This window comes from Amblyomma mixtum, chromosome 6 (assembly GCF_055824585.1).
Source record: "Amblyomma mixtum isolate Tamu chromosome 6, ASM5582458v1, whole genome shotgun sequence".
Classification (NCBI taxonomy): Eukaryota; Metazoa; Arthropoda; class Arachnida; order Ixodida; family Ixodidae; genus Amblyomma; species Amblyomma mixtum.
In genome coordinates this window covers 132,810,176-132,838,110 of record NC_143017.1, presented here as the reverse complement: position 1 = coordinate 132,838,110, position 27,935 = coordinate 132,810,176, and the positions used below count along the sequence as shown (strand labels likewise).

Sequence of the window (27,935 nt, the reverse complement as noted above, 5' to 3'; positions counted from 1 at the left end):
CTACAAAAGTTTGGCGGTCAGTGTCGCTAGATCTTTCAGTAATAAAGCTGTGCCTTTTTGCTATCTTTCTGGCTGATAAATATTGCTGACCGCGACTTGCGTTGACTATCAATATAGTTTTCTAATCGTGTGTACAAGCAGAAAGCAGAACTATGCGGTAACCTCCTTCCGTGCACTGTCTTCTCGTAGCAGTTGACCCTGTCTTGTGCATCCCGGTTCTACGCAAGTAGTGGATGGAAAGCTTCTAATGACTGTAAAACCATTATGGCACTATTATTTTTCCCCCAATTGTGCTTGATTCTTGATGTTCGTCCGCAAGCCTGACTTATTTGAGGAGAGCGAGGACTTGAGAAAGTGTGAAATTAATCACATAAATAGAGTTCGAATGCAATAATCGTATTACACTGCCCCCCTCTCCATTAATAGGAAAGCATCGTACCACCATACACGCATAAGGTCTTCAGTTACAGAGACTGTCAAGCAAAAAAATGTTTGCACTGGAAATGTGCCCCGCTAGACACGTGTGAACTTTGTTGTACCTTAACAAACAGCTTCACGTGTTCTCATGCAGCCTTCAAATGCAGGCAAGGCGTCTCTTTATAAATAAAGACTGGGTGTCTGATAAGAACCTCACGGTGATTGTTTGGTTTGGTTTATTGATGTTTAACGTCCCAAAGCGACTGAGGCCATGAGAGACGCCGTAGTGAAGGGCTCCGGAAACTTCGACCACCTGGGGTTCTTTAGCATGGACTGACATCACACAGCACACGGGCCTCTAGAATTTCGCCTTCAAGAAATTCAGCCGCCGCGGCAGGGATCGAACCCGCGTCTTTCAGGTCAGCAGCCGAGCGCCGTAACCACTGAGCCATCATGGCGGGGCTCTGTGATTGTCCTGAAAGCATTAGTTACAGCATGGAAATTTCTGTTTCCTGCGCTCTCTGCATTGCTTGCACAATAAAAACTCGCAATGCGATATTTAATGGTCTTCTATCTGGCTAGCATAAAAATATTCATGTAACAGCGCTCGCAAGGTACATTTTTACGGCGAAACTCTGACAACAACGTCTTAATGTGTCAGTGAACCACAAAGTAATGAAGGAAACGACGTGGTTCCAGGCGCGCCGGTCCTTCGTTGATTAGCTCGCCGCAGCGTGGCGTTCATTTCGTGAAAATCGCAAAAAGGCTCGAATGCAGCATTGATGGAAGTTTTCTAAGTGGCGCAGTCAGCTTGTCCATTGAATCCTGCGTTAAACGCACTTTGATACCGTCGTCGTACAGTTTGCGGATGTGTAGCAATATTAACTAAGAAGACGATTTGCGCAGTAACTGTTTTTAGAAGAGTGAGTAGAAAATGTTTTTTCAAGTACTCGAAATATCTTTCGTCTATCCGCCTCTGCGAGCAGATGCCTTCAAGAAGTATGCTTTATCAGGAGCAGAGTAGCGCATTCCAAGACGGTTCATAGGTGCTTCTAGCGACTCTTTTTGAATCAGTACCTGCTTGTTGAGGGCGGCGCGTGTGTCATTTGCTTCTATGGCGTAATGCACGCACTCGACTACTCGCGTTCGCTTGTGGTCCCAAAACGCAGCCATTGAGTATTAGTCGCAGATTGAATTTACTTGAAGACGAAGATTGAATTTACTTTCCATATGCGCATTACATTACTGCTCCACACTTCACTATCTAAGGATAGTGAAGTACATCTGTTCCTTTTTTACTCCAAAGCCAATAGTAAAGCTCACATGATGGGCGGTCAGATGAGCTTGTTATCAATCACACTAAAGCCAAGTGCCCCTTTACCTTCGAGACATATGTGACAAAACCGAAAACCAGACTTGCAATCTTTCCTGATCTGTTCAGCACTGCCTCTCTTCGTGTGTGGGGCTGCTTAGCTGTGCCTTCTTTGTTTTTTGTAAATATTTGTTGCAAACAGCACATCACCCCACTGTAAAGAATTACAAGTTGTTAAAATGTGATTCCCGACTGGACTGCGGTGTGTGCGGTTCACGAAGGTGTGTGTTCCGATCTAGATTTGGGAAATTGAAGTATTTTTGCCACTTTATGACCTCCATTCAAACAAAAATTGCGTCAGTTGAGGACTTAGCTTCGCCTCTATTTTCAGATGTTCGACGCTTAGGTCGGGACCTATACGTGTTCGATTCTTCAAAGCCTTCCTACCATGCTGTTTTAAATACTTGTAATCTTTTTAAAAATGTGGTGATTGCAGTGAAGGGATACTAGGCAAAAGTAGCAAATAGATTTGATTGTACTGAGGAAACCGTACCAAATAAGCTTGGTTAAACATTCTGATAAGCATCCTGCTCTATGCATATCATTTGCCAGTCATTCTCAATGATGAATATTCTGAACGAGCAGGGCAACTGCAGTCAGGCGTCACCATAATTTGCTGAAATCATCCGTGGTTAAGGCTTCCTATGTAACAAGGTCAACAAGGAAGGTCGCGTAAGTTACGATAACCGCGTTTTGGACGGCAACTACAGTTTAGTCTGCACTGCAGCCGCCCACAACCACAATTAGCGATAGCCACCGCTTCCCGCGTAACAAGCGTAGGAGCTGCAAAAGACTACAGCCATGCCTAATGGAATTTACACAATGCCAAGAGCAAGTGAAATATTTTGCACCGGGTAGCCAACTCATCAGCTCAGTGAGAAGCGCAGTCTTACCGGTGTGAATGCCGATACGCAGGTTGAGCTGCTCTCCTGGTCGATGTCGTATCTTGAACGAAAGCACCTGCTTCAGGAGTGCCAAAGACATTCGGGCAATTTCCCGGGCATTCATGATGCCGTTTCTGACCGGTAAGCCCGACACAACCATGTATGCGTCGCCTATTGTTTCTACCTGTAGAAGGGAAATAACAGTAAATGTAAGAATAACATTTCACCTTTAACTTTCAAGATTTACGACCATGTTTTTTTTAGCTCATTGCCAGCACCACAATCCGTATATTTCCGAAGGGCAGCTTACTCTGTGCAGGCTTATGATGGGCATATTGAGATATGGAGTTCAAAAGAGACTGTTCACCGTGTAAGCTACTAGACGCTTTTATAAACATTCACGCAGTAGTGTGTTTAACTACGAATGACTCCGGTTTTTCAGACGTAATGGCATTTTCACGTAGGCGGATGCGTTCATACCTGACCCACCGTCCCAAATGAAAATACCCAGCCCCTACGCCTCGCTGAGGCTATATGAGCCTTGGTAGAACTAGCTTCGTACCAACATACTCTGTTTTTTATTTTGCTCTATTAAGCATGAAATGCTTTTAGCTTCCGTTGTCGGGATTGTGGTGACGTCACGCCGAGACCGAGAGCCAACATCCGGGCACTGAATTCCACTCATCCGGGCACTTAAAAGAGAGCATCCGGGCACCGTACGAGATTTAACGAGACTCATACGCGATCTGTTAGGGGATTTGAGAGAGGGCCGCTTGGAGCAAGAGTGGAGCTCCAGGGTGAGAAGGGCTTTGGGCGAAAAAACTGCTTCCCCCAAGGATGGCGCCGCGGTCCCACACTGACGCATGTAAAAGACTGGCCGTTGGGCCTTCAGCTCATGACGTTTCCTCCTTTGGCAGGCAGATGTATACACGCTCGCGGAGTATTCGAACGCGCTGCATATACATTCTTGTCAGGCTTGCGTCTGGTCGTGTTCGCGTACGCTTCTGAATCGTCCTGCATTTCAATGCCGCCACCGTCACAGTTGCTTAAGCCGATCAATGGAGCTTGATGAAAGGAGAGGTATACGAAGCGTCTTGCGGAAAGCGATCGCTTTGCGAGTGATACGCCACAGCAGAAGACTGCTCGCCCCTGCCGACAACGCCATGATTATGCGGCCGCTCCCGAAAACGACAAGGCCGCCACGGTTCGCGGCTGCCTACCTAAGCCCGCACTGTTGCAGGCGATCGCTTCGACGCAACAAGAGCGTGGTGTGGTGTGTTGAACACTGGCCCCATTTCAAAATTTTGACTAGTACCATGTACAATCAATGTGTTATGCCCGTAATCATTTCACGCATACTCTACTCTAGGTTACGGGAGAGCCAGAGATATTAATTACAGATTCATTGTGAACAAGGCTGGAGCCAAAACGACTTTTTTCTTGTGTGGCTTTTATAAGTGATGTGTCATTAATGAAAACTGCTGTTCGGTCAGTTGTCTTGAACAACTTTTCTCACGGATTTGCAAACGACATTCAGGCTGCTAAATACTGCTGCTCCAAAGAATTGACGGCCCATTTCAACGTGTTTCGGTTTGGACTATACAAAGCTAGAAATTTTTAACAGAAGAAGAAAAGGAAATTAACCGCCGTGCTATGCTTAAATGCGACAGAAATCCGCAATCAAGATAGTATAAACCCAAAGGGCATTGACGCTCTCTCAGATGTCCTGGGGACGTGTGGGACGTCCGGTGAACGTTTTCGTGTGTATGTGCCTTTTCGCGCGAATTGATCAGTATGAAGCACCAACTAGCCCCCGCTCTTGCATTGTTAAGAGTTTTAGTGCTCGTTGGGAAAGGGTTATTTCTGAAGTTTAGAATTGTTTATTTTGGACCCTGTGAGAGGCACGTTGGTAAGTCCAAACAGAAATTTCCAAACATTCCTGCTGCCGGCACGACCACTGATGCGTCGTGCTCATGATATGAGCCTGCTAGAAGAAGTCGCAAATGTTTTGTTTTTAGATGGGTGCTCTGGGCGATAGTGTGCAACTAGTTGGCCCGCAGTTAAACTGTTGGCCAATGTTTGGAAGAGACGGCTCGTGTTTCAGATGACGATTTTTATCATTGTATTGCCATATTCATCTGCTATAGGGAGTTCCAGAGAGCAGATCCTGCCTGGGAAGGCGCTTAGCGGCCGGGGTACCAGTCCGCGTTGGTCACAGAGGGGAACATCGCTGCTGTCAAGAACAGAATTGAGGCAGACTGACTAGCTGCTGATCGCGAGATAGAAGAAGATGCACACACGTCTGCTCCGAAAATTCATGCCATTTTGAAAGTACATGTTCAAAATGGAAAGTTTATTATTGTCGGCTACCCTCTGCCTCAACCAAGCACCATTGGCACGACGGATGCTAATGTAATTTTAATAAGGAGCGTAATCCCGAAGAAAACTGCAATTTGTGACGAAATTTTGTTTTCTTTTATTAACAGCTCCAGTAAGGCCAATAAAAGGTATGGAGCTTTGAAGGCGAAGCCTATCTAGTGTGGTGCAAAAATCTTCATTTGTGAGGAACAAAACTCTGAGGAACACAGTAGAGATTGGGAGCGCGCGATACTGGAGAACGGGTACCGAAGTGCGCTAAAGTGAAGAGTGCCTGTACCCAGAACTGTTAAAAAAAATTGTCTACTGTCAAGAGTAGACACGCAGTTTTTACACCGCGACAATGCCCCTTCCCATCGATGTAAAGTGCGCACCCGGTACTTAACAATTACTCTGCTGAAAGCTCTCGCACATCTTTACCTACACTGCAGACTAGGAGGCTTCACACTTTTCCCTAACGTGAAGAACATGCTAAAAGGAAATTTACTTTCTAAATAACAAGATCTGCTGGGAGCTGCTAATGCTAATGGACCAGCTAAGCCCAACTCCCTGGAATAAGATAATTCACACTAATGGAAGAAACGCTGACTCAGTGCAGACGCAGGACCGCTTTCCGCTAGTTTTATTCTCTGTAACTGTGCACCAGTTGGACCAGCGCTCCAATCTTTCAGAATTCCTGTAACTGTTCAGCTGGATGCTGCTCTCGCAGATTTAAGAGGTGCGCAAGGCTTCGTGTGTTTTGAAAGTTGCCGGAAATGAAAAGTGTAAGGGAAAAGATTCCCCCTATTTATACCCGACTACCCGATTTATACAGCTGACTTTAATCAGCGTTTCCTGCATTCAGTTTGTCCACTGAGTACTGCAGGTGGGATAGTAAAATTATTTAATCTAGCCCTTAACATTATGCGACTAGTCTTTCGAAACCACACGTCCGTCACACAAAACAGCATCTGTAGGATGGGAACTTCTCTTGAATTATAGAGAGACCGTAGAAACCGGCGCAGAAAGATTTCTTTACTGAGAGCTGCTGAAAATCATATCGTGGCCATCTGCATCACATATTGTAAAACCTCAACGTTTCAATTATTTCATTCTCCTAGACAATTAAAAATATCTGTTGCCAACCAAAAGTCACTGTGCTAACGAAAACTGAAATATATTGCCGCGAATCTTTGTAGTGTTTGTTTCCCTATTCTTTGAAGCTGCAGGCACACTGATTTATCGCTTTGTTTGTGATGCGAGAGGCGACCTTATTTATCTCCATTGATCGCATCCAGGTAGAGCCGGTTCTACTTTGTTCCAGAATGTTGTAGCGATTTTGCACGTCGTATCTCGCAAGTCCGCTATCAGCTTTAAATTGGGCACCGCCTAAAGTGGCGGGAATTCTGTTCGACGACCGCCGAGCACACCTGTTGCTTTCACCGCCGCCGAGTGATTCAGTCTATTCTGGGTGCACGTCAGCCCAATAAACAGTTTTTTTAGAAGAATTTTTGGCTATCTTCCTCACTGCTTCGACTGCCGTCACGACTACGTGAAAATATCATGTTGCCCTCTAGGTACTCAATGCGTACGGGATAAAATGCTGAAGAACGCCTTCGAGAGCGCAATCGAAATCATCGGTGCGAACTTTATCAAGATATCGAAGTTCGCATCTGGGAAGCTCTGCAGGGGCTACAATGAAGAGAGGGCCCTGAAAGTCATGCTAAAAAAAAAGCAAAGCGAAAGGCAAACAGCGACAGGATCCTCGATTTCTTGCTAGAGAAAAAGCACCTACCAGATGAATTCGACAAAAGCCTCACGATGGTACAACGCAGACGTTTGAGGATTGTTAAAACTTAGCGACTTTTAGGGTTTGCATGTAGCTCATGTGATGTGCCCTGGCTCGTGAAATACCGGTACTCAGAAAAGGAACAGGTGACTTTTTCGTCGATTTCAAGACAGCATGGATGCGATATTTGTCAGCATGGATAATCGTAGCAGCTTCTACGGAACTCTGCTAGATCAGTAGTAATTGCGTGTCGGTTTTTTGTATTGCAGTCAGTTCACTGAAGTGGCTCTGGGTGTGTTTAAGATTTAACTTTTGGAGGAAATATATTTAAGTTTGATGCATGACGTTGAATATAGTGTCACGTCTAAGCGAAACCATTTCATTGAATTTGCTTCAAGAAGATAAGAGTAGCTAAGTTTAGGTCATATCTCTTATGTTTCAGGCGGGTTTCTCTATGTAGGTTTGCCTGCTAAATTTGAATCTCATTTTGATTTTTCATATTTGTAGTCCTTGCTTAGATGAATACACGCATACTATGAGTTGCACTGACAGATTTTGAAATGTCTGAATTCAAGAAATATGTAAACTTGCCAAAATGCTAATCATAATTGCGGGAAGAAAGAATCTCTGATAACTGCCGGTAAATGCAGTCTTTTAGACTGTTCCGGAATTTAATTTCACGATGACTGGCTTTATTATTTCTTGCCAAAATGGTGATACGTAAAAAAGCATTGCCTTCGAATAACGCTACTACTTAACTGTTTTAATATGTACTGGGCAGTGCATATCTCGCTGCGGAGCTCACTCACATCAAGCATTTTCTTTTTTGACACTACAAAATATGTGCATATTTTGTGGCTACAAAAGGCTTAGAAAGCACAGTTATATTTACAATGCACAAACACGAACATGAGGCAAGCACCTTCGTGAAAATACAGTTATAGTTGCTAATAGTGTGAGCGCCTGAAAGGGAATAAATGCTAGTGTTTTGCAGAAAAGATACATTCACGACACGGTAAAGTTCAGGAGGTTGAAACTCTTAATGAACTTGTCCTTGAAAATAAAATTTCTTACGAAACGTGTGTTTAACATAAAAGAATAAAACCTCGTCTAATAACCTAGATATCAAAAGTAAACCTTCGCCATTTTCCTACCTTGTAAACATCGAAACTTTCAATCACAGAATCGAAGCACGTGTAAAGATCGTTGAGCAAGTCCACCACCTGAAAAAAAAAAAAAAAGAACGATAAAGCATCGAGTATTACCTCGTACGCCGGTTACGATCGTACAATATTCAACACGGGATTTATACTTTTTGTGGTCGTTAAACAATCTCTCTTGCTCTTTGGAAGACGTGTGCAGGGCATTCAAATTATATATAATACGGGTAGGGCGCTGAATCAAAGTTAAATGCCGCGTGGTTTGTTTATTTTATCTAATAATCAGGCTGCAATCAATACTTCCTTCGGACATTCGAGTGATGCGGTGCGAATACACTCGTCCCCAGGCATGGTCAGTGAAGGAAATTTATGAGGAAATGAAATCAAAATATGTACAATGTGCAAAGCAAATTATACAAAAGGGACATGCAATTAGAAGAATTCTGCACGACAGCGTGTTGTAAAATTATAACTTATAATGTAATAACTTATAACTTATATTATAATATCATAACTGTTATATTGACTTGCACAAGGTAGCATATATTTCGTTGGCGCATATATTAGAAATACCTAAAACATGTAAAGATTTACGACTAGGCCTTATAAGGGAAATATTTCAGCCACATTTCGTTTTACTTCATGGTTGCGGTGCCGCCCTAAGAAAAATGACAGAGTTAGTCATGATGATCATCAGCCTTGCTACGCCCACTGCAGGACAGACCTCTCCCGTATCCCTCCAATTAACCCTGTTCTGTGCCAACTCTAGCCACCCTACCCCTGCAAGGTTCAGTTTGTGCCCCTCATGCAAACGTAGTTTTAAGAAATAGTCTTCATAAGGTTTACCCATACTACTACCTTGATATTTTGGTATCTGGAAGCATCGTTCAGACTTTGAGCTCGAGTTTAATGAAGCACAATTTCTATTGCAATCATCAAGGTAAGGGCAACAATTACCGCGCACGTTGTATTTTACGGTGTTCTTCAAAAAATAGATCAAGAACGTTTATTGAGATGGAATATAATTTCCTCTAATGAACGCACTTCAGGAAAGCCAGATACGTATTTTAAGTACACCGGATGAAGTTTCGTCGAGATACACGACGTCTCTTTCAAGTTTACTCGAAAAATTCTGCAGTAGCCCTGTTGATACAGACTACTCAGTATGAAGAGGCCTTCAGCAATCATCTTTACATCTTGATAAGGTCACAGTTTCTGCGTACACACGTTTGACACGTTCTACGAAAAGTACAGCCGTGAGTAACTGCAGTAAATCCGATGCATGTAGGTAGTGCTGTGATGGGCAAGAGGAACGGGCCAATGCAGCAGAATGGTATCTCGACGCCATTTGGAGGTGCCATAGTCTTCTGTCTAGGCCATCGTCGGCTCGTCAATTTCGTCACAGGGGGGTATTTACACGAGAGCTCCGGTGCAATATTTTCCACGTTCTATGCAAAAAGCTACGCAGCTGTCATTTCCCGGTGACACACATTTATCTTCGTCTTATTATAAACGGCATATCGCTTATTGTTTCACTGATGGTGCGAAAAAGTTCGCGTTTCCACAACATCGCTTTGCCGATCATTCCTTGAGAAAGCAGTCAAATTAGCATTCGATGAACGGGCAGTCTTTCGAGCACAGTATAGACGGGGAAAAAAGCGATACCTAAAAATATAAATAGAGAATTGCGGAGTCCCGCCGGGGTGGCTCAGTGGTTAGGGCGCTCAGCTACTGAGCCGGAGTACCTGGTTTCGAACTCGACCACGGAGGCAGCGTTTAGATGGAGGCGAAACGCAAAAGGCGCCAGTGTTCTATACAATGTCAGTGCGCGATAAAGATCCCCAGGTAGTCGAAATTGTTCCGGAGCCCTCCACTACTACACCTCTTCCTTCCGTTCTTCTCAGTCTCTCCTTTTCTCTTCCCTTACGGCGCGGTTCAGGTGTCCACTGAGATATGCGAGACAGACACTGCGCCATTTCCCTTCCCGAAAACAATTTTTTTTCTGTTGTGGGGTCGGTCGCCTGAAGTGACACTGGGTATGGAGGGCACCGTAGTGGAGAAGTCCCGATTAATTTGTACCTCCTGGGTTCCTTTAACGTGGGCTGGCATCGTGCTGCCCCCGGGCGTTGTGTATTTCGCCTCCATCCAAATACGCCGCCGGGGCCGGCATCGAACTAGCGACTTTGGGATAAGAAGCCGAAAATCCAAGGCGCCCAGCCACTGTGATGGGTATATAAAAAGTTGTGTTGAGGGCTGCTAAGTGAAATGAGCAGTGAAGTACAGTAAGCAATAAATAATCAGTAAGTCTGTTAGTCTGTTAAGCAATTTCCTAGCAGAAATTTTGTTATCAGCCTAAATTAGAGTTAATATATCTTGCAAGAAACTCTTCTCTTTAGTGTACAATTGGAACATAAAAGCACTGGATGGTGTGTTTACCTGCATAGGCGTGCTTTGCGCGGATAATGAAGTGAATCCAACGATGTCGCTAAAGTATATCGTTACGATGTCGTATGATTCTGCTCGTACAGACTGGCCTTTTATCAGCTGACTGGCCACAGATCTGTAAGCAGAAGAAATTGTTACTGACAAATAAAAAAAAACAGTGAACGAGGTCATTTCTGAGTAAGCAATGAAGCCAATGAAACTCTGTACCATGGCATATGTCTACTGGTGACCGCTGCATTCGGGATTAGGGGTACTAATCAAGGGACCGCTGATCGATTCTGTTCTTCAGTGAAGGCAGGGATTCATAATGAACACACAAATCGGTTGTACAAGCACCAGGATGAGGTTTTGTTCGCAGAGGCTTTTTCTACCATAAATACCCCGTAGCAAGCAGTCGCTGCTTTTTGCAAAAAAGGTTCAGTAACACACTGAAATGGACTTATCGCATGCTTTCGTTAAAAGTGTTTTGGACTGAAACCGGTAGCAGTGGCTAAATTATTCTGATTTGCAAATAATATAGCCACAATAATTTACAGTAAAGTTTATGCAGAACGATGCACATTAGACAAGTAATGGTTTAAAACCTTGTTGGGCGTTCAAAATTTGGTGACGCTGACACATAATATATGCGGTACTGTGTACACACAAATGACTTCACTACGGTGTGTGCATCAGCCATTCGATGATCGCAGACGCGCCTGCAGCGGTGACTCTAGCTCTTTCTGGCTTTTTCTTTTTAGCAGTGGGGACCGGCATGTGCTTAGTAAAACCCATTCATTTTCAATGACGTGTTTTTCGCTTCTTCATTTTAAGGTTCATGAACTTCATAATGGCTAAAGACAGTATATGAATAATTACACTTGCTTCGGCATAATTACAATAATTACACTACGGCAAATCAAGCAGTGTTACCTTTCGGTTCTTTTCTGGTTCATTATGTACATCGTGCTGACATAAAGGAATCATGAAAAAGTAGCGATGCTTACTGGTGCGGCGCATTTTTGAGGACGTAACGCTCAGTTAATACGTGGTCATGAATAACATGTCATCGTTCGAAAAACGGCCAATGAAACAAAAAAACTAAAATCTTCCTGTTTTATTCCGTCCTTCCCGGCAGCCAAGTTAAGATCAGTGAGGCGTTATGCGACGTCGTCACTTTGATTGCGACAGTATTTTCACAGTAAAATATTCACCTTTCACTTACTTCACGCCTAGATACCGAACTGAGTTTTCGAATGAAAGAAAAGTGCTAAAAAAATGAAATTTAAATACGCCTTCAGACGACTAATTTGTAGTTTTGCAAAGTAGCTTCCTAAGTGACCGATACCTTCTTTCTTAAATTGCAAGGTACTTCCGGTAAAAATAACACTACGTAGAGCATACTTTGGTAATAGTTGATAAAGCAGCTCTTCTGCTTTCCTCTTCTCTTCGAGATAGTCTGCCGTCCTCTCCTCCACCAGTGACTCCAAGTTGTTCGCGTATTGCTCCATTCTCGACAGCAGGTTGTCCAGGATGTTGCCGCTTTCAGACTCCCTGTCGGAGAGGCGTTCATTATGAGAATGCAGTCCACCACGCACGTTGATTATTTCCACGATATAATCACTCGCTGAACATAGGGCATTAGCTCTGTACGAAATGCACAACTTGCTCAAGCTCCTTCGATCAAAAGCCTCTTGAGCGGAAAGTTTCTTTGATATCAGAAGGTAGTCGAAGTTGTAAGTGCATTCACGCATTGTGCCTTCCTCGTACTGCATTTCCAAGCGATTGCCTTTGATGTTCTTACTAGAAGATAGGTTGAAACACCATGTTTTAGCAGTATTTATACGTTTATTAGTTGGGCTCACTAGAAACTAGGCTATATTAAGGAATACAAACCATGGGTTCCTGATAGTTGCTCTCATGACCTTATATTTTTAGGCTTCGTGTTTAACCACAAGGTTATAGTTGACCATAAATGGCTACGTAAATACTTATTAAGAAATACAAACCATGGGTCCATAACAGTTGCTTTGATGACCTTATATTTTTAGGCTGCGTGTTTGACCACAATGTTATAGTTGAGGAGAAATGGCTACCGAAATACATAATTTCATATTGTAATGCATCCCTGTTCTTTCTGCCTGTAGCAGTAGATTGGAAACTAAGGGTCACTTTCAAGCATAAATGCTTACAGTCTCGTAGAGACATTGGAAAAGTAGGCGCCCAACAGGCTCGGAAAATATTTGCTGAAATTATTATTTTGTGCGGCGAAACAACGGGTAGCTTATTTATCGGAGCAGCAGTAATAACCGAAACTTCTAAGCTGAAGCTCCTGCCGCGCAGTTGGATACATGTAGGCGCCTATGGTAGAATGGGATAAATCTTCCTTTCCAACTTCATGACCTGATCCTCAAGTGACGACCACAGACTGCACAAGAACATGGATGAAACTGTGGTTCGCGATGAGACCGCGAATTTCCTTCTTAACAATGCATTGTCTCCGCAACTCTAAAACACCAGGTTCACACTTGTAAATGAAAGTGAATTTCTCCCCGTTCAGTCAGCTTCTCTCACAGCGTGAAGCACGCTGAGTGCTATCAGTACACGAATATGAAAACATATTAGCTTTGTTAGTACGCGACGCCTTGAAATAAAATACGCTTGTGCGACTAGTGCGATATCATTAGTGGCTAAAGCCGGTGATGGCGCCATAAGAGTAACATGAGCCTTACCAAGTAGCCGGAAGGAATGCACTTTCTATTGACCAATGCTAGTTTACGACTGCTTAAATTTCTAAGCTTCGATGCAGCTTAATTCGAAGAAAGAAAAAAGACCGATTAAACGCTCCAGAGTTTTTCTGCCCGAAGATAACGCAATTTCAGTTGTACACCTACGACAAGCCTGAATTTTTCATAAATTCCATCTCTGTCTTACCACCTTCTTCACTGGCTTTCGGAAACCGCGTCCGCGCAGGCCAAAGACGACCTCAGTATCATGAATATTGAAGTCCTCTTGTCAACAGCCATCACTACTTACCTTTGAATAACAGACACTCATGATAAGTTAGTTCGCGAGGTGACTTAGCATCGCCCTCAAGCAACGCCGAGAGCTAGCTTTTGTGAAGCGACTTTACCGATATGCAGTTTTAAGTATAGAAGACGGAGTCGATTCACAATGGAGTGTTTTCAAACAACGCCGTCTACCTGCATCAAGCAATGCTTTCGTAGCCACAGAACCAAAACCGAAGAGCAGGAAACGAATGCAATATTAAATGCATCTTTTCTTCCTGCTTTCAGCCCGCAAAGCCACCTCCATTATCAGTGTTGTAAAACCATATGTTTCTGTTAAAAAAAAGTTACCCCAGCATGCAGCCTTTCAAACACTTAAAGAAATATCGTTAATAAGCAGCGTTACACATATTCGATATGAAGGTATGTGTCTTGGTTTCACGTATGTGTTGTTCTAAGGCGCATGATTTAAGTAATTTTGATGTCTAAAGTCTTGGTACTAAGACCAATAATACTGTGGGCGCCCTGATGCCCTGTGCGAACAGACATTTCAAACAAATAATACAGCAGAATTCTATTCCAACGACCGCCTTTCAGCACAAACGTAGTGTCCGAGCTTGGGGAGCTCCTAGTTGCTTGCGGTCGCGCAAAAGTTCGGCTTCATGCTGCATGCAGCAGAAATTTTCGAGGGCATGGTCTTCCAGCAAGTGAATTACGTTTACCTGGTCCTACCTTCCTGGAAACGTAGGGAATGAAGCCGACAAAAAGAAAAGGAAGTGACGTCTATGGTACGGGCTTTATTCTTATGCGCCCTGGCCAATCCCTCGCCGTGGGTATGTGCCATTATGCCTGAGGACATCATCAATATCATCATCATAAAATTTTCTACGCCGCCAAACTAAGGAAGCATGCTGAATACTTTAAAGACGTTTTAAACTCACAGTTGACAAAACAGTTATAATGGTATTCGACCACCTAACGTTCCTGAATTGTTGTGGCTTTGTGCAGCGGCCACAGAGAGGCCCATGTGTCTAGGAGGTGTTATTGTCCATAGATCCCACGCTTATTTCTAAAATTTTTGACGCCATCGTCACTACTGCGTCAGTAAAACAGAAGAGAAGCCATGGCAAGTGAATGCCCGTGCTCTCGGGATGGGTTTCGAGACGCCATTGAATTGATCATTTGGTAGCACCATTAAGGACCCACTTTCTGCCTACCATCCTTGAGCCCGGTTTTTCGCGGCCGATTCGAGGCCCACCTTGACCTCTGCAGTTCAAGCCTTTCTTTCAAAACATAAAATTTCGAAGACTTAGTGGAGGAATATAGCGCTTAGAAGTTTATGAAACACTTGTGCTTTGAATGGATGTAAGTGGTAAAAGCCCTGTGTTTTCGTGGACAGAAGTGCCCCTCTTTTAAACACACAAAAAAATCAGTTATCCCACCATACATCTACTAGAACATCATCGTACATCGAAATCCAAACGAAACAGACGAAACAAACCCTAATAGATAAGAACGCTTTTATTTTCTGTCGCACATAGGGCGGCGGAGGTAAGAAAAGAAAGCTGAGTGACCGGCCTAACGTGCTCCCTTCCCCACGAAAGAAAATATAAAGTGAACACATCATTTGAACGGTTACATGTTCAAGCCACAAATCACAGGAAAAGACATTTGCAGCAAAAGCTTGGACGAAACTGGTAAGTTAAGAAAAAGAGCACGAACTAGTCGCACAGGGTTCAGGGTGTAATGCCGCTTGCAATTCTTCCATTTCCTGCAGTGACTTATGGGCACATTAGGAGAACTTAAGAACTGGACCACTTCGAAATCGCGTCGCGGAGCAGTAGACGTCAATTCTCGTCGTGACGTTTGCTTACTTGTTGAGCTTTCTGATGAGGGGCTTGAGTGTCTGGAAGTCTGGTCTTTCATTGGGGTCTCCAGCCCAGCACTTGGTGATCAGCTGGCGCACTTCGTCTGGACAGTCGATCTCATCAAACACAGGCCGGAACAGGGGCTTCGACTCGGAAATAACTTGTTCCACAATCTCTAGAAAAAGAGACGACAAAAACAGTGTTCTTATACGGAAGACACAATAAAGGTACCAAAACAATACTTAAGGGATCAGACGACAACACCAGTGAATGCACAGCTAATATTTGCTCCTGCGTGGCAGTGAGAGGACCTGGTGGGGATGGCTGCCATCCTCTCTCATGCCTCTCTGACAGTGGAGGTTTTTCGGCTACAAACCGCGAAGAAACAGAGGAGCAGCTCTTGTTTCAACATCAAGGCGTGCCTAAGTTTGCCTTACTCTCTTAACAGAATTAGCACAAATAAAAAACGAAAAGAATCTTGTTGCCTTTGGATGTAAGTAGGTGTCTGGTGCTAAGCTGCTGACCCCAACGACGTGGGATCGATGCCGACCGCTGCGGTCGAATTTCAACGAAGGCGAAATTCTAGAGGCCCATGTACTGTGCAATGTCAGTGCACGCTAATGAACCCAGACGGTGTAAATTTCCGGAGCCCTTCACTACGCCGTCCCTCATAGCCTGAGTAGCTCTGCGACATTGAAGGCCCACAAACCGTAACCTAGATGTGCTGCGGAAAATTTTCATCTAGGTGTCGTAAATCTTAGAGCAGTTTTCATTTTAACGCTGTGAACATGCTCCGCAACCATTTTGAAGCGTAAAGATGGGTTTAGCAGAAGGAGACGATCACATGAAAGAATAGGGGACAATCGAAATTGCGGTTTGAGAGAGTAGTTCAATGCTGCCAGATTTTCAAAAAAAGAATGCCAAAACACAGGACGAGCACGGCAAGTATTTTTAGTAATGATGCTTTTGTTCAATTTTTATTTTAAAGCTTTTTTATATCTATGAAGTATTTTTGACTTCTATAGCTTTTAAAAACGTCTGCAGCCGTATATTCTCTGTCATAGCGCAATACGCAATACTCCACTGCCAGAGTCCGTAAGCTATAGTTTCGCGAGCTGTGTCGTAATTCACGCATTTCTAAGCCTTTAAACAATGCTCACATGAACAACCCCCGCCATGAACACATCGGTAAATTTGCCACGTATAACTCCGAACAGCCTGATGTTTCTCGATGATTCCATGTAAGAGCTCCCAAGCTTTTTCTGTTATACACCTTATGCTGTACATTTCCTGCATTTGCCTTTTATTTACGCTGTCTAACACTGAGGTATGGCGACCGGTGTTCTGAAGGCACAAATAAGTCAAGTATCTTACTAGCTGGCTCCCAGCCTAGCACTACAAGCTTAGGCAGCACAGGCTGACCCGAGCGCAGAACGAAGAAAGCGGACGAAGAAACGCAGCCCTTGCCCGTTACGCAGCCGTTGCCCAGAAGTACTAGCAAAGGAGCGCACTTTAAGGCTTTCCTTCGGGCGAATTGGTTACTGAATGCAAAGCACTGGTGCAAGATAAAGTAATTCATAAGGGCTTACAAACTAGAATTGTGTTGTAAGATCACCAGTAATTTTTAATATTTACTGCTGGATGTTCTCATTTAACGATTTATTGCGGGCGAAATAACTGGAAATTCTCGTATCTTTGTGAGGACTCTTATTAAGAGGCAGCGATAAACGAATTCGCCTGAAGAATCTTTTGAAATGTTTTGTATTCAAAAACGAGTAAAAGTGCTCAAAAAAACTGCGGGATCAGCAGAGAACTGCTTGAAACTTTTCGCTGATGGCGTATTCCCTCTCACTGTGTATGTTTCTCTCCTGTCCGCCCCTCCTTTTTTTTTTTTTGGCAAAGGGGATATTGAATTGCAAATGTTCGCTATGCACCATGCATGCCGATAATTGTGTTCGCCATCTTTCGTGCGTTCTAGGGCTGAGAACATTCGATAGCGCCCATTGTTTCACTATATTTAAAAGCAGCCATTCTCCACCGCAATCGAACGACAGAGTTACTTCCTGAAAAGTGGAACAAACGATCCCACAACCGCGAAAAACTCCAAAGAATTTGTTTTTACACAACGCGTCGCAGATACTTTTGCCGAAAAGACAAAACTTCGACAAGGGCAAACTTTTTCTACGTCTACCTTTCCCAACTTCGAAACTTGTAATTGCGACCCACATGCAAATTTTCATGAAAAACAAATGTTCGTGCAATTTTCGAACGCGCTCACCCCTTACTGTAGTTTGGACGAGCAGAACGCGCCGCGTTAACAAAAGCTCACCCGATATCTCAGCATCTCCCTTCTCTCCGATCGTCGCAGAGCACGACGATAGGCGACAGGCAGCGAGAGAAAGAAACGAGCGCGGTTTGTGTACCGTTCATCCTACACTGTCGGAATTACGTTCCACAGGGTACCGGGAACGCGTAACCGTCAAATCGCCCGGGGATTTGGTTGCAGCTGCCCGATAAAGGATTGCGTCTCGGTTTCCTAAACCCTTCCTCTACACAGGCTGCTTTGTTCCCCCGCCGTTCTTTACCCCACTGTCCCAAGCGGTATCTCGGATATCTGCTGCGACCCGAAGCTCAAGCGGGGCTGCGGGCTTTGGTGCTCGTATTGGGCGAACGCTGCCGTTGCGGATATTATGAGGGGTTTCGCTTGAGCTCGCCGTAAATGAACGGATGACTGAAACAGACCGTTGGTTGGATTCGCGTTTCGCAGTAGTTCCTGGAAAAGAGACAAGGCGTTGGGGTATTTTCTTTTACGTTTTATTTTCACTATTCCTTCGTGCAGGCTTACTATTCAACGAGCGGAGATTTTTTTTTTTAACTTTGGTAGATATTCATGATTAATTGTTCACACAACAACCATCAGGTCGGCTTGCTCTTAATGATCTAAAAGACAGAATCGGCGGCAAGCAATAAGTCCGTTCCATAAATTTCCATATTACAACTGTAAAATATCTTTGTCTGGCGATAAAGCAGCCCTCCTTTTTTTTTTTTTACAAGGGCTGCTCGGAGCTAATGAATTAAAAAATAGTCGATAGTAGCTGATATACTCCCGAAGCCCACGAGTGCCCGTGGGTGAAAGAACCTTTAAAATGGGCACACGGGATTGAATTGCCGAGAACTATTTTCCAAAATTGTATAAATTATACTATGGGCTCCTGCTTTTATATGAAAGTGCACATAGAGTAGAAATAACAATCGCTTAAAGGCGCGAAAGCTTGAGTAATCGAGGTAAAGTTCTTTTTCTGCCAAATGCTTCTCAAAACTGCGCAACGGCGTCAGTACCAATATTAAGACTTGCTGTATAGCATGGAGAACTTACCTTTGGGACTCATGTCTATATTCCCCAAGTAGAATGCACCCTGGCGAACGGCGATCTCATGAGCAATGATGGCGAACGAGTAGACGTCGCCTTTTTGCGTTCCGTTCACAGGCGACCCCTGAGACCGCAGCAGCTCGGGTGCTGTCCATAGCTTTCCTGGGTTTAGCACAAATAAATAAAAAACTATATCAGCTATGCTTTCTAGCAACTGTTTCGGGCATTTCATCCAACATCAAGTGTCTAAGTATGCAACAATCGTCTGTGGGGACTAAGCTCTTGACTCGATGATACAAGGCACAAGACTGGTCAGGACGAACGAAGAACGAACAGGTCGTTTCTGTCGTTTACCTATGCGGCATCGAAATGTCTGATGCTATGGGTACATTCTCGCTAATGCAGAGCCTAGGCAATGCTTGCCATTTTTGTTGGCAAATAAAAAGTGGGAAGGAGACTAAAAACACAATACGTAATCATGAAACTGGGATGCGCACTGAGAAACCTGAAGAAAAGGAGACGCGTGTACGTGCACTCGTTGATAATGAAACAATAGTGAGATTTGCAGCCAATTTTATGCGACTCTGTCAGTTAGGTTTTAAAATCGACTTATTCTAGGTTTCTTATATTCGAATGGTCATGAACTGAACGTTTCTACGACTGTGCATGCGAGGTTTTATACGAGCGCCAGCCAATGCGCTTCTTCGTATGATTTTTTTTATGCAGTCTTAGTTTGCAAAGTCGTACATGTGTAGGAAATACTATTATTTAGTTGCAAACTCCACATAGCCGGCCAGTGTGATGCTTTAGAAGAGAAAAATAAAAAAAAATACATTGCAAGGAAATGGTAACTTTTGCAAGTGTGGACTTCTACAAAGTGGTTTAAATTCTGGGCACATGGCAGATTGCAGAGGCGCGTTTGGTTCTTCAGTCTTCTAATTTAAGAACGAAATGCATGCAAACCTGAGGCAGTGCTCACTTTTCACGCAAGTCGGCAAAAATATTGTAGACGCACTGCTAGAACTCTTCTTGCAAACATGTGCAGCAGTGTCATCTTCGGGTTACCTTGTCATTTTTATCTGATAAGAAATCCAGGACTCAAATCTCTCTGTTTCGCTATATAACTAATCAGGCTAATAAGCTAACCTGCTTTCTGTACACTGCTTTTCGGCCTTTTTTTTAGTTTATCCCCGTTCTTAGAGGTTTCATGTGTCGTTACTGAAGAATACGCCACGTATTATACTCTAAGTATATTTGCTCTGCGTAATTGCTCTGCATCAGTGCGTGCCTATTTGCGCAGAAAAGGGCATACGTACTCCTCCAATATGCGTAGGTGTCCTCATTCTCATTCTCGTCGTAAGAACGGAAGTTGTGCAGTCCGAAGTCAGTTATCTTCAGCACGAAGCGGCTGTCGACCACGCAGTTGGACGACTTGAGGTTGCCGTGGCTGTGAATCTCGCTGTTGTGCAGGTACGCCATGCCTTTCACCAGGTCGTGCATCAGCGAATAGCGAAACATCCAGTCCAACTTGATCTCCTCGTTCTCTAGAATGTCCTGAGCGCAGGTCCAGGGATAGTAGGTATAAGTATTTGAGAATAGTGATAACGATTCAGCACATTGGAAGTGAGTGGGCGTAGCGCAGCCCGCAAACTTAGCGCGAAGGCTCGAGCATGTGGCGTTGAAGCTGGGTACGAGAATGTTTATTTGTGGCGACTGGCAATAGTGAATGTCTTGACGACACCCTCGAATAAACTCGGATCGAGCGCCGAACGCTCCGAGTACCAATGACAGTCCGGGCATCGCGCTCGAGCGTTCGTGTTGTTTTGCGGGTGGCGGTAAGTCTGATATATACACTTCACACTTGTGCACATGTATACACATACACAGTACACATCAGTTTTCCGCAAGCGCTGTTGATGATGGTGCTCTTAAGCGTTCACAATCTCTATAATATTGGTCTAATTGTCCTGCATGAGAACTTTGAATCAAATTTTCACTTTTGCAGGATGTTTTTACTCCGACGAAACACAATTTTATACATTTACTTTCGGTGCAACAGAATAGCTGCACCAGCAATAAGCAACGAAAACCTGAGAGGAGGCTCACGGGAAGGGTAAAATGTTTTTAAATTCGTTATTTCCTTCTGACTGCACACAAACTCACCTTATCTCCGCAGGATATGCGATCGAGAAAGCCTCGCTTTAATGAGTTCAGAACTTTCATACCGTAAAACAAAATCCAAAAATTTTGTGGTTCGCGTACTCGCAGCTTTCTTTTCTCCAAGATCTGAGAAGTCGGCGGCATTCGCTTTCAGGTGGCTTTCATTATTGATCAGAACTGATTCATTAACAGGAGCGTTCAGAATGAGTCCCAGGGCGCTTGATTACCTCGAACGTGCTGTTAGCTCCCCACATCAGGGAATAAAATGAAGAAAAAGCCATTGAGAAGAGCATTTCTCACTTGTATTTCAAGCAGATGCCTTCGACCCGAGCGCCGATGGTCTCAGCTTCTCATTAATGGGCTAGGAAAAGGACTGCAGAAGGTATGCGGCAAGAAATTATGCCCTTTATGTAAGTATACGGTTGCAAGTCTGACTCTAATTCTGCGTTCCAACTACCATTGTATTATTTTCATAATAAGAAGGGGAACTCATTACCACATCTGCTCTGAAGTTTTCTCCTGTTCACCTGTTGAAGATGATAATTGGTGTGCGACTCACTGAAAATGACTTAATTTTCGCGACAACCTCAATTTAGCGTTTTTCGTGAATCGCGTGCTGCTTGCGAGAAACAGGTCCCACAAATAGTTTCCGCAAAAATGCCTACTTAAAACTGGGAAATTTTTTTTTCTGATATCAGCTTGCTTTTGCCTTAGCGGATATTGCTGCGAAACTCTGCATAGTGCATTCTCTTTCCGAAGAGATGCCCGTCGTTTTTAAAAACGGTTATCTTCGCTTTGCACGGGTGGCTGTCGGAAAATCTCCTCGTTTATTTAATGCACGTCTGTATCCAAGCGAAGGTTCTTTCTACGAGAGTAGGGCAATGTGTATCATAAACCAAGTATTTGCGTTTGCAGCGTCCGAAAACTTGAACACCTCAAGAAAGTGGGGAGAAGTAGGGGCCTGTCCTATATTCTTGGAAAATTGTTCGTGCAGTGAGACATTATTCGATATCGGAAAATACGGACCTCACGGAAGAAAAGTCGTTTATAGTAAATTTGTCATCTTAACAGCACACAGGACAGTATTGTACTAGAAAAATTTAAGAGCCGCGCGAACTATTTCGAGCCCACTTGTCTAGATTTCAATTACAGACCTTAAAGTCAGCGCTAATCATTCCTCTTCAAAACTGGGAATATTACAGAGCATAATTAAGCAAAAATATAAGACTAGGCACGACAGAAATAATATTCTTTATATTCGGCCACATGACCCGGCAGACACAATTTAAAACTCGCTCCTTCAGAGGAAATATCACACATTTTCATTGTTTATTATTCGTTGTTATGAATCTAAATTTAAATTTATTAATCCTTCCATGGGAGTTTTCATGGATTTTGTTTTTATTTTTTTAGTTCAGCTAATTAATCAATTCAATATATTCGCTATTGAATTGCAAGACTACATATGTACCACCGTACTGAAGCTACCACACATCCGCTGTGCTTTTCACGGGCATATAAATAAACAAACTTTGCCGCCTTTTCTTACCTATCGCTTTATATAGCCAGCACACGTGATAAGGCGAAGTCGCTACGAATGTTCGAGTAAAGGTGATCGAGAACGAGTAATCTATATATTGAACGTCGTGAACTCATTCCATTCCCCCGCTTTCGCGCAACGTGCTTCCTCTAAATTCTGGTTATTTTTATTCACCACGTTCTCACCGGAATAAGCAGGGGACCCAGCCGTCCGCACAAAAAGCGCCAGAAAGTACTTCCAATACCATTTGGAGGTGCTGTGCTTAGAGACTAGTGTAGAGTATTCGAGGTTCACGTGGTTTCGTTCTCTTACATTTCTTTTTGTAGGCGAGTTGTTTACGCCACACAGCTTTTGTATTTTCATTGCGATAGCATTACACGAGCCATGAAGGCGAAATCTGTCCGGTGGCGTCGGCGTTGTCGTCTGTGGGAAGCCTCTACCTGCGAGGTGGTATTTAAGGTGACCTGTCAACCATCCCACTGACCTCTAGCCCCTCTCTCATTTCCCCCTCTATACCTGTAGAGAACGAGAGGGAGTCGCCACGCGAATAATGACTCAGGAAAAGTGTAAATTATTAAGAACAAAATTTGCTCTGACAACAGCAGACCTATGTGCGTAAAATAGACCTTCCATGGCAACTGGCTGTTAAAAAAAAAAAATGAAGCTTGCGTGCACTACCCCTCCTTTAATTGCTAGAGGAGAGAAACATGTATCTCGCAAGCCCTACCATTTTGTCCAGTAGCGCTGTCGCAATTCGGAGAGGATCGGAATGGGAATATCTACTGGGGAGTGAAAGGCAATGAACTTAGAACTGAAAGAATTGATTTCCGAGTGAAATGGGCATGCTATCGCATTTCTTCGGCATCAATCAAACTGGTCAGCCCTAATTTTTGTATCTTCTCCGTGAGTTTGATGAATTGTAGGGATTTGCGAAAAAAAACGGAAGTTTTTAAAAAGAAAATAAATAATATTATCGACACAACAATAAAAGAAGCCTTCTTAATACAAGTTCGGAAATTTTTTTCCTTACAGGCATGCGCGCATAATCGGAGCCCGTTAGAAATCGTTATATACTATGAGCCGATTTTCCAATGAAAAAGTTTTTCTTTAAAAAAGATAAGCACAAAAATTACGTTTTCAGCAGCTGAAGTTTACTGCAAGAAGTACAGAAGGCTGTTATAGCGTAAGAGACGTGGCCCTTGCATACACCCATATTTACGTGAACTTTGAGGTCATGCTTATTATGTTGTGAGCAGAGCTATAGATACAGTACGGCGTCGCTGGTTTGAGGATTGCCTATCCCTATCATAAAATACGTCAAAGTTTTTTGTTGTGACAACAGATTTTCCTGCAGTATTTCTGGACCTCAACACAGAAGTTCTTGTAGTAACAACAAGATTTTCTGTAGTATTAAGCAGTCTTCTGTCGTACCGACTGAACCACTTTTGTCGCACCCTAGAAAACTTCGCAATAATACGAAAAAATCTTTCGTAACGACAGGACGACAAAAATTCTTGTTTTATTTTGGGACCGGGTCGGACGTATTTTTCTACTCCGACGTGCACTTCTTCCTATCACTTTGACCTAAACGCATTACCAGCACAACAACGTTGTGGTACAGCAAAAAACAAGACTGTAAAAACTTCGACTCTCAAAATTTTAATAATGTGCGGTTCGTTGAGCATCAGTCACGTCAAAAAGAAATATGACCGCTCGTCTTAACTTGTCCTGCTGCGAAAAAAATGTTTGCCGCGTGGCCTTTTTGATACCATGAATGAACAAATACTGGAATTCTCAGCGGTATGTTTAGAAATTTTCTGCGCGTACTGTTTCAACGCATTGTGGCCTAAGACACACAAAATAAAGAACCTCTAAACCGCTAACACTTATTGACTCAAAGGCTTATCGCGACATCAAATAGACCTATAGAAATACCAGAGGATTTCATCTCCAGCAGTATACATACTCTGATGTTCAGAATAGTGTTGCGACAAAACTCTACAGCATTAGAGTATTGAGTTAGGCCCCGTCAAGACTTGTTGTGGAAGATGCTTCCAGCACTATTTGCTATGCAGTCTTGCGTAATTCAAAGACTATCCTGTTTTTTCATCTCTCTTGGAGTTCCAGCTTTATTTGTAAAAAAAATAAAGAAACCATATCACAGGAGACTTCGTCGTTAGGAAGTTTCAGTACCAGCGACGTATAGGGAGGAACTTAGGTAACAACAAATTTGAATACGTCAGTTGCAAACGCCTAATAACTTGAAAGGTGCATGATTCTTAAAGAGCCGTGTCAGTCGTGCTACCAGAACAAAAAAGTTCGAAGTACTATTATGCGTCCTGTAACACTAAAAAGGCATATTTTTGTTTTTTCTCATATGTTTAAAACATTGAATATTCTTTCCTGAACACCACAGGGTGCCTAGGTATTGTGTATGTTTTTAAGCATGCTCGGTTTCGTATTAGCATGATCTTGTGTCAAACGAAACATACACAAACCAGCACAATTCTTGCAAGTATGTGTAAAAAAGCAGTTTTTCTGGTAGGTACCGCTAGCTTCTCGTAAACTTAGCCTCGCACTATTGAAACCGGTGCTCAGGAGATCTACTGCCACTTTTCGTAATAAGAAGGGAACTTATACGTTTCTCATTATTTATGGGCTGTAGTTTAATTTTCTCTGCAGGTTGTTTATAAAGCACTCACGCGTCATTTGAATGTTAGAGATTGGAATAATAATTTCGAGCCAAAATAGAAAAGAAAAAAAACACGAGCGCGCCACTTCTATCTCACCAAGATAGGGGCCGAGTTTCGCTGTACCTTTAACTTCATACGAAAATGACAGCTTCACTGTCTTGAAAATCAATGCTGCCGCGTTGTGCGAGGCCTCCTAGCTCAAACGGTGTTGTCAGCTCCTTATACACAGGCCGCTAGGGGCGCTGGACCTGTTTGCTTGTTTCGGATGGCGCAATTGGATTAGGAGGCCAGAACAACGAGCTCTGTGGAGCGAGACGGGCATAGTAATATAATCAGTCTGGGGCCTCCGGTGGCCCACTGTTCTCCGAGAGAGGACGTGAATGCTTAGAATAGAGCACAAAAAAACACTATGGAACATTTTTGCCACCAAGAGTCATAGAAAAACAACGGCGAAAGTTTGCAAAGTGACCGTTGTCCAACTACCTTTGACAGCTATTGCTTCAAATTAGTGCGTTTCCTTTGACTCACCTGCTTTTCGTACATCTGCGTCAGAGCTCTAAAAAGCGAGTAAAACTTGCATCACGACTATAATGAAACGTTGTTGAACTCGTGAGCACAGACATCGGATGTTAAAGTAGTCCTAAACGCTTCTGCATAGCTTTAATACATGAGTGACATAATAAACATTACTAATATTGACACAACTCCTTATCAAACAAATAGAGGATAATATCAGTCTAAAGTCATGAAGGCCTTACAAGTCGAGTCATGCCGTGCTGCAGCGCATTAATAAATTGACGACACAATCTGCACACCATTTTGTTCCCCCAGAGGGGACAAGTTAGGGATGATCATGCGCACAATAAGATGCAATCGCGTCACTGTAAGGCGTCTAGCAGAGTGCCAAAAACTCATTTAATACAGCATTGTCTGGTGCTCGTATCTAGAGTGCGGCTTAGTCTATCACGTGCATCAGCCATAACAAAATAAACACAGTGAGTTCAGCAGCGTTTTGGTCCAGAAGTTTTAAATAGCTTGAAGGATACCCAAAAATAAAGTCACATCTTTTTGCGTTTATTGTCAAACCAGTAACTTTCACAGGCGCACAGGAGAAAGGAGGAAAAGTTTTTTGTAAACTTTCACTTTCACGAAGTATTCCATCCAGCCGTTCATTTCTATGTGGCAGTTACTAAGTGATGTCCCAAACCAATCAGGATCTGAAATCAGTGCTGGAAGAAGTTTCTGGCGAAACGAAGAACGGAAGGCAAATAGCCTTTGACAGCGCTGCCGTAGCTTTCATTGGAGGCTTTCATTTGAGCACCTTTGCATAACAAATGGACAAAAAAGAAAAGAAATGAAGGAATGTTCATTCAAGACGCGCAAAGACCCCCAAACGAAATGAGTGTTGGCAAACGAAGTTTACAGGCTGAAAGTAAACAACACTATCCGTGTTCAAGAAACGAGCGCTTTGTGAAACTGTGACAGGGGTTCGACTCGAAAGGATACGCTAGTCGCCCGCGATACTGTTTACTCTGGCGGGCTTCCCATTGCTTCCGTGCACGAGAAAGAGGTTAATGAACTGGAGAAAAGAAACTTATTCGTGCAGACAGCACGCAGACGGAAGACTTGTACGTTTGCGCTTTTCTGAACTGTTCTGAACATGCACAAATCACGTATTTTCGCACGAATCTATTTATTTTAGTTGGGAGGGTGCGAGGGGGTTGCAGGGGACGTTTGTGAATGCACGGTACGATTTAAGTGCCATGTGACTCGTGTTTTTCAGTCATTGTGGCTGCCGCAGTCTCCTGTTCTTTTATCCAGGGATATGTCTTTCTAGACGGTGTGCTTCAAAGTGGGTACGTAAGTAATCTTTAGTGTTAAAATGCGGCTAATTCTCTGCATTTCATTAAAGAGTCTCTCTCTCTCTATCTCTCTCTGGCACTGAAACCTTGACTACGAGCAGAATTTGAAAGCGCATATAAGAATTCGATGGACCAATATCATTTCATCAGTTCGCTTATTGCTATGGCCTCCTAAACGTTACACAGAGGTCAACAATATAAAGAAGAAACAAAGCCGTAAGCCGAACAAATTCGTTAATTTCAAGCACCATTTTGACCATGGTAGATGGTGGAGCCCTTCCGTCATGTCGCCCTTTCTGATTCTACTTTTTCACTTCGGATAATGGAAAATGGAGTACCTTCGTTATATTGGGCATATTGAATATTAATGTAGTTTAGATAGTAAGGTATTGCCCTATATTATCCATTCGGCAGATCCGGTAACGAATTACTCAAACAAATATCTCTTTTTCCTTTTTTTGTTAATACCATGCTGCCAGTGTTTCTCTTCGGCTGGCATTTCCTAACTTTTTGCGCCCAACGCTTCATTCTGCGAGGAAATTGTGCAGGATGAATCCCATAAGAACGCTCCACGCGAACGAAGTTCACACATGCTTTCATGAGGTGCGCGTGTTCTTATTTCCGTTTACAATGTGAAAAGCATTCAGGGAAGTGGTGTAAGCTGAAGAAAAATAAAAATACGAAAAACGCCTCGGGGCAGGCGGTGTTCACACGTGAGTGATGCGCAGCAAGTTGATCATCCTGTGGGTTATAATTCAGCCGAAACGTACACAGCTGTAACCTGTGTTCACATGCGAGCTGTTCAAAGGGGCTACGAAACATGTTGCTGCTGAAGCTAATCCTTTTTTGCGTGCGCGCACCTATTCCTTGGTCTAAATGACATTGGTTGAAAGGAGCCTTACCTGCAAGCTTCCTTTTGGGCAGTACTCCTTGACGAGGCAGCAGTGTGGCGGCTCTATGCAAGCGCCTATGAAGCGGACAATATGGTCGTGCTGCAGGTCCTTCATCTGGAAATTAAAAATTAATGAGCGTG

At 43.4% G+C, this 27,935-nt stretch overlaps 1 protein-coding gene across 1 annotated transcript in view; it reads right to left on the bottom strand.

Annotated features, from left to right (window-relative positions):
* Nucleotides 1-27,935, bottom strand: part of LOC149340431 (atrial natriuretic peptide receptor 1-like) — a 238,511-nt gene that overhangs the window by 16,490 nt on the left and 194,086 nt on the right. The window contains exons 11-18 of the mRNA XM_089549200.1: nucleotides 27,805-27,909; nucleotides 19,964-20,201; nucleotides 18,654-18,809; nucleotides 15,284-15,452; nucleotides 11,806-11,955; nucleotides 10,414-10,537; nucleotides 7,972-8,040; nucleotides 2,683-2,857 (exon numbers count right to left, since the gene is read on the bottom strand). Coding sequence (XP_089405326.1) covers nucleotides 2,683-2,857; nucleotides 7,972-8,040; nucleotides 10,414-10,537; nucleotides 11,806-11,955; nucleotides 15,284-15,452; nucleotides 18,654-18,809; nucleotides 19,964-20,201; nucleotides 27,805-27,909 — 1,186 coding nt within the window. The remainder of the gene's footprint in view (nucleotides 1-2,682; nucleotides 2,858-7,971; nucleotides 8,041-10,413; nucleotides 10,538-11,805; nucleotides 11,956-15,283; nucleotides 15,453-18,653; nucleotides 18,810-19,963; nucleotides 20,202-27,804; nucleotides 27,910-27,935) is intronic.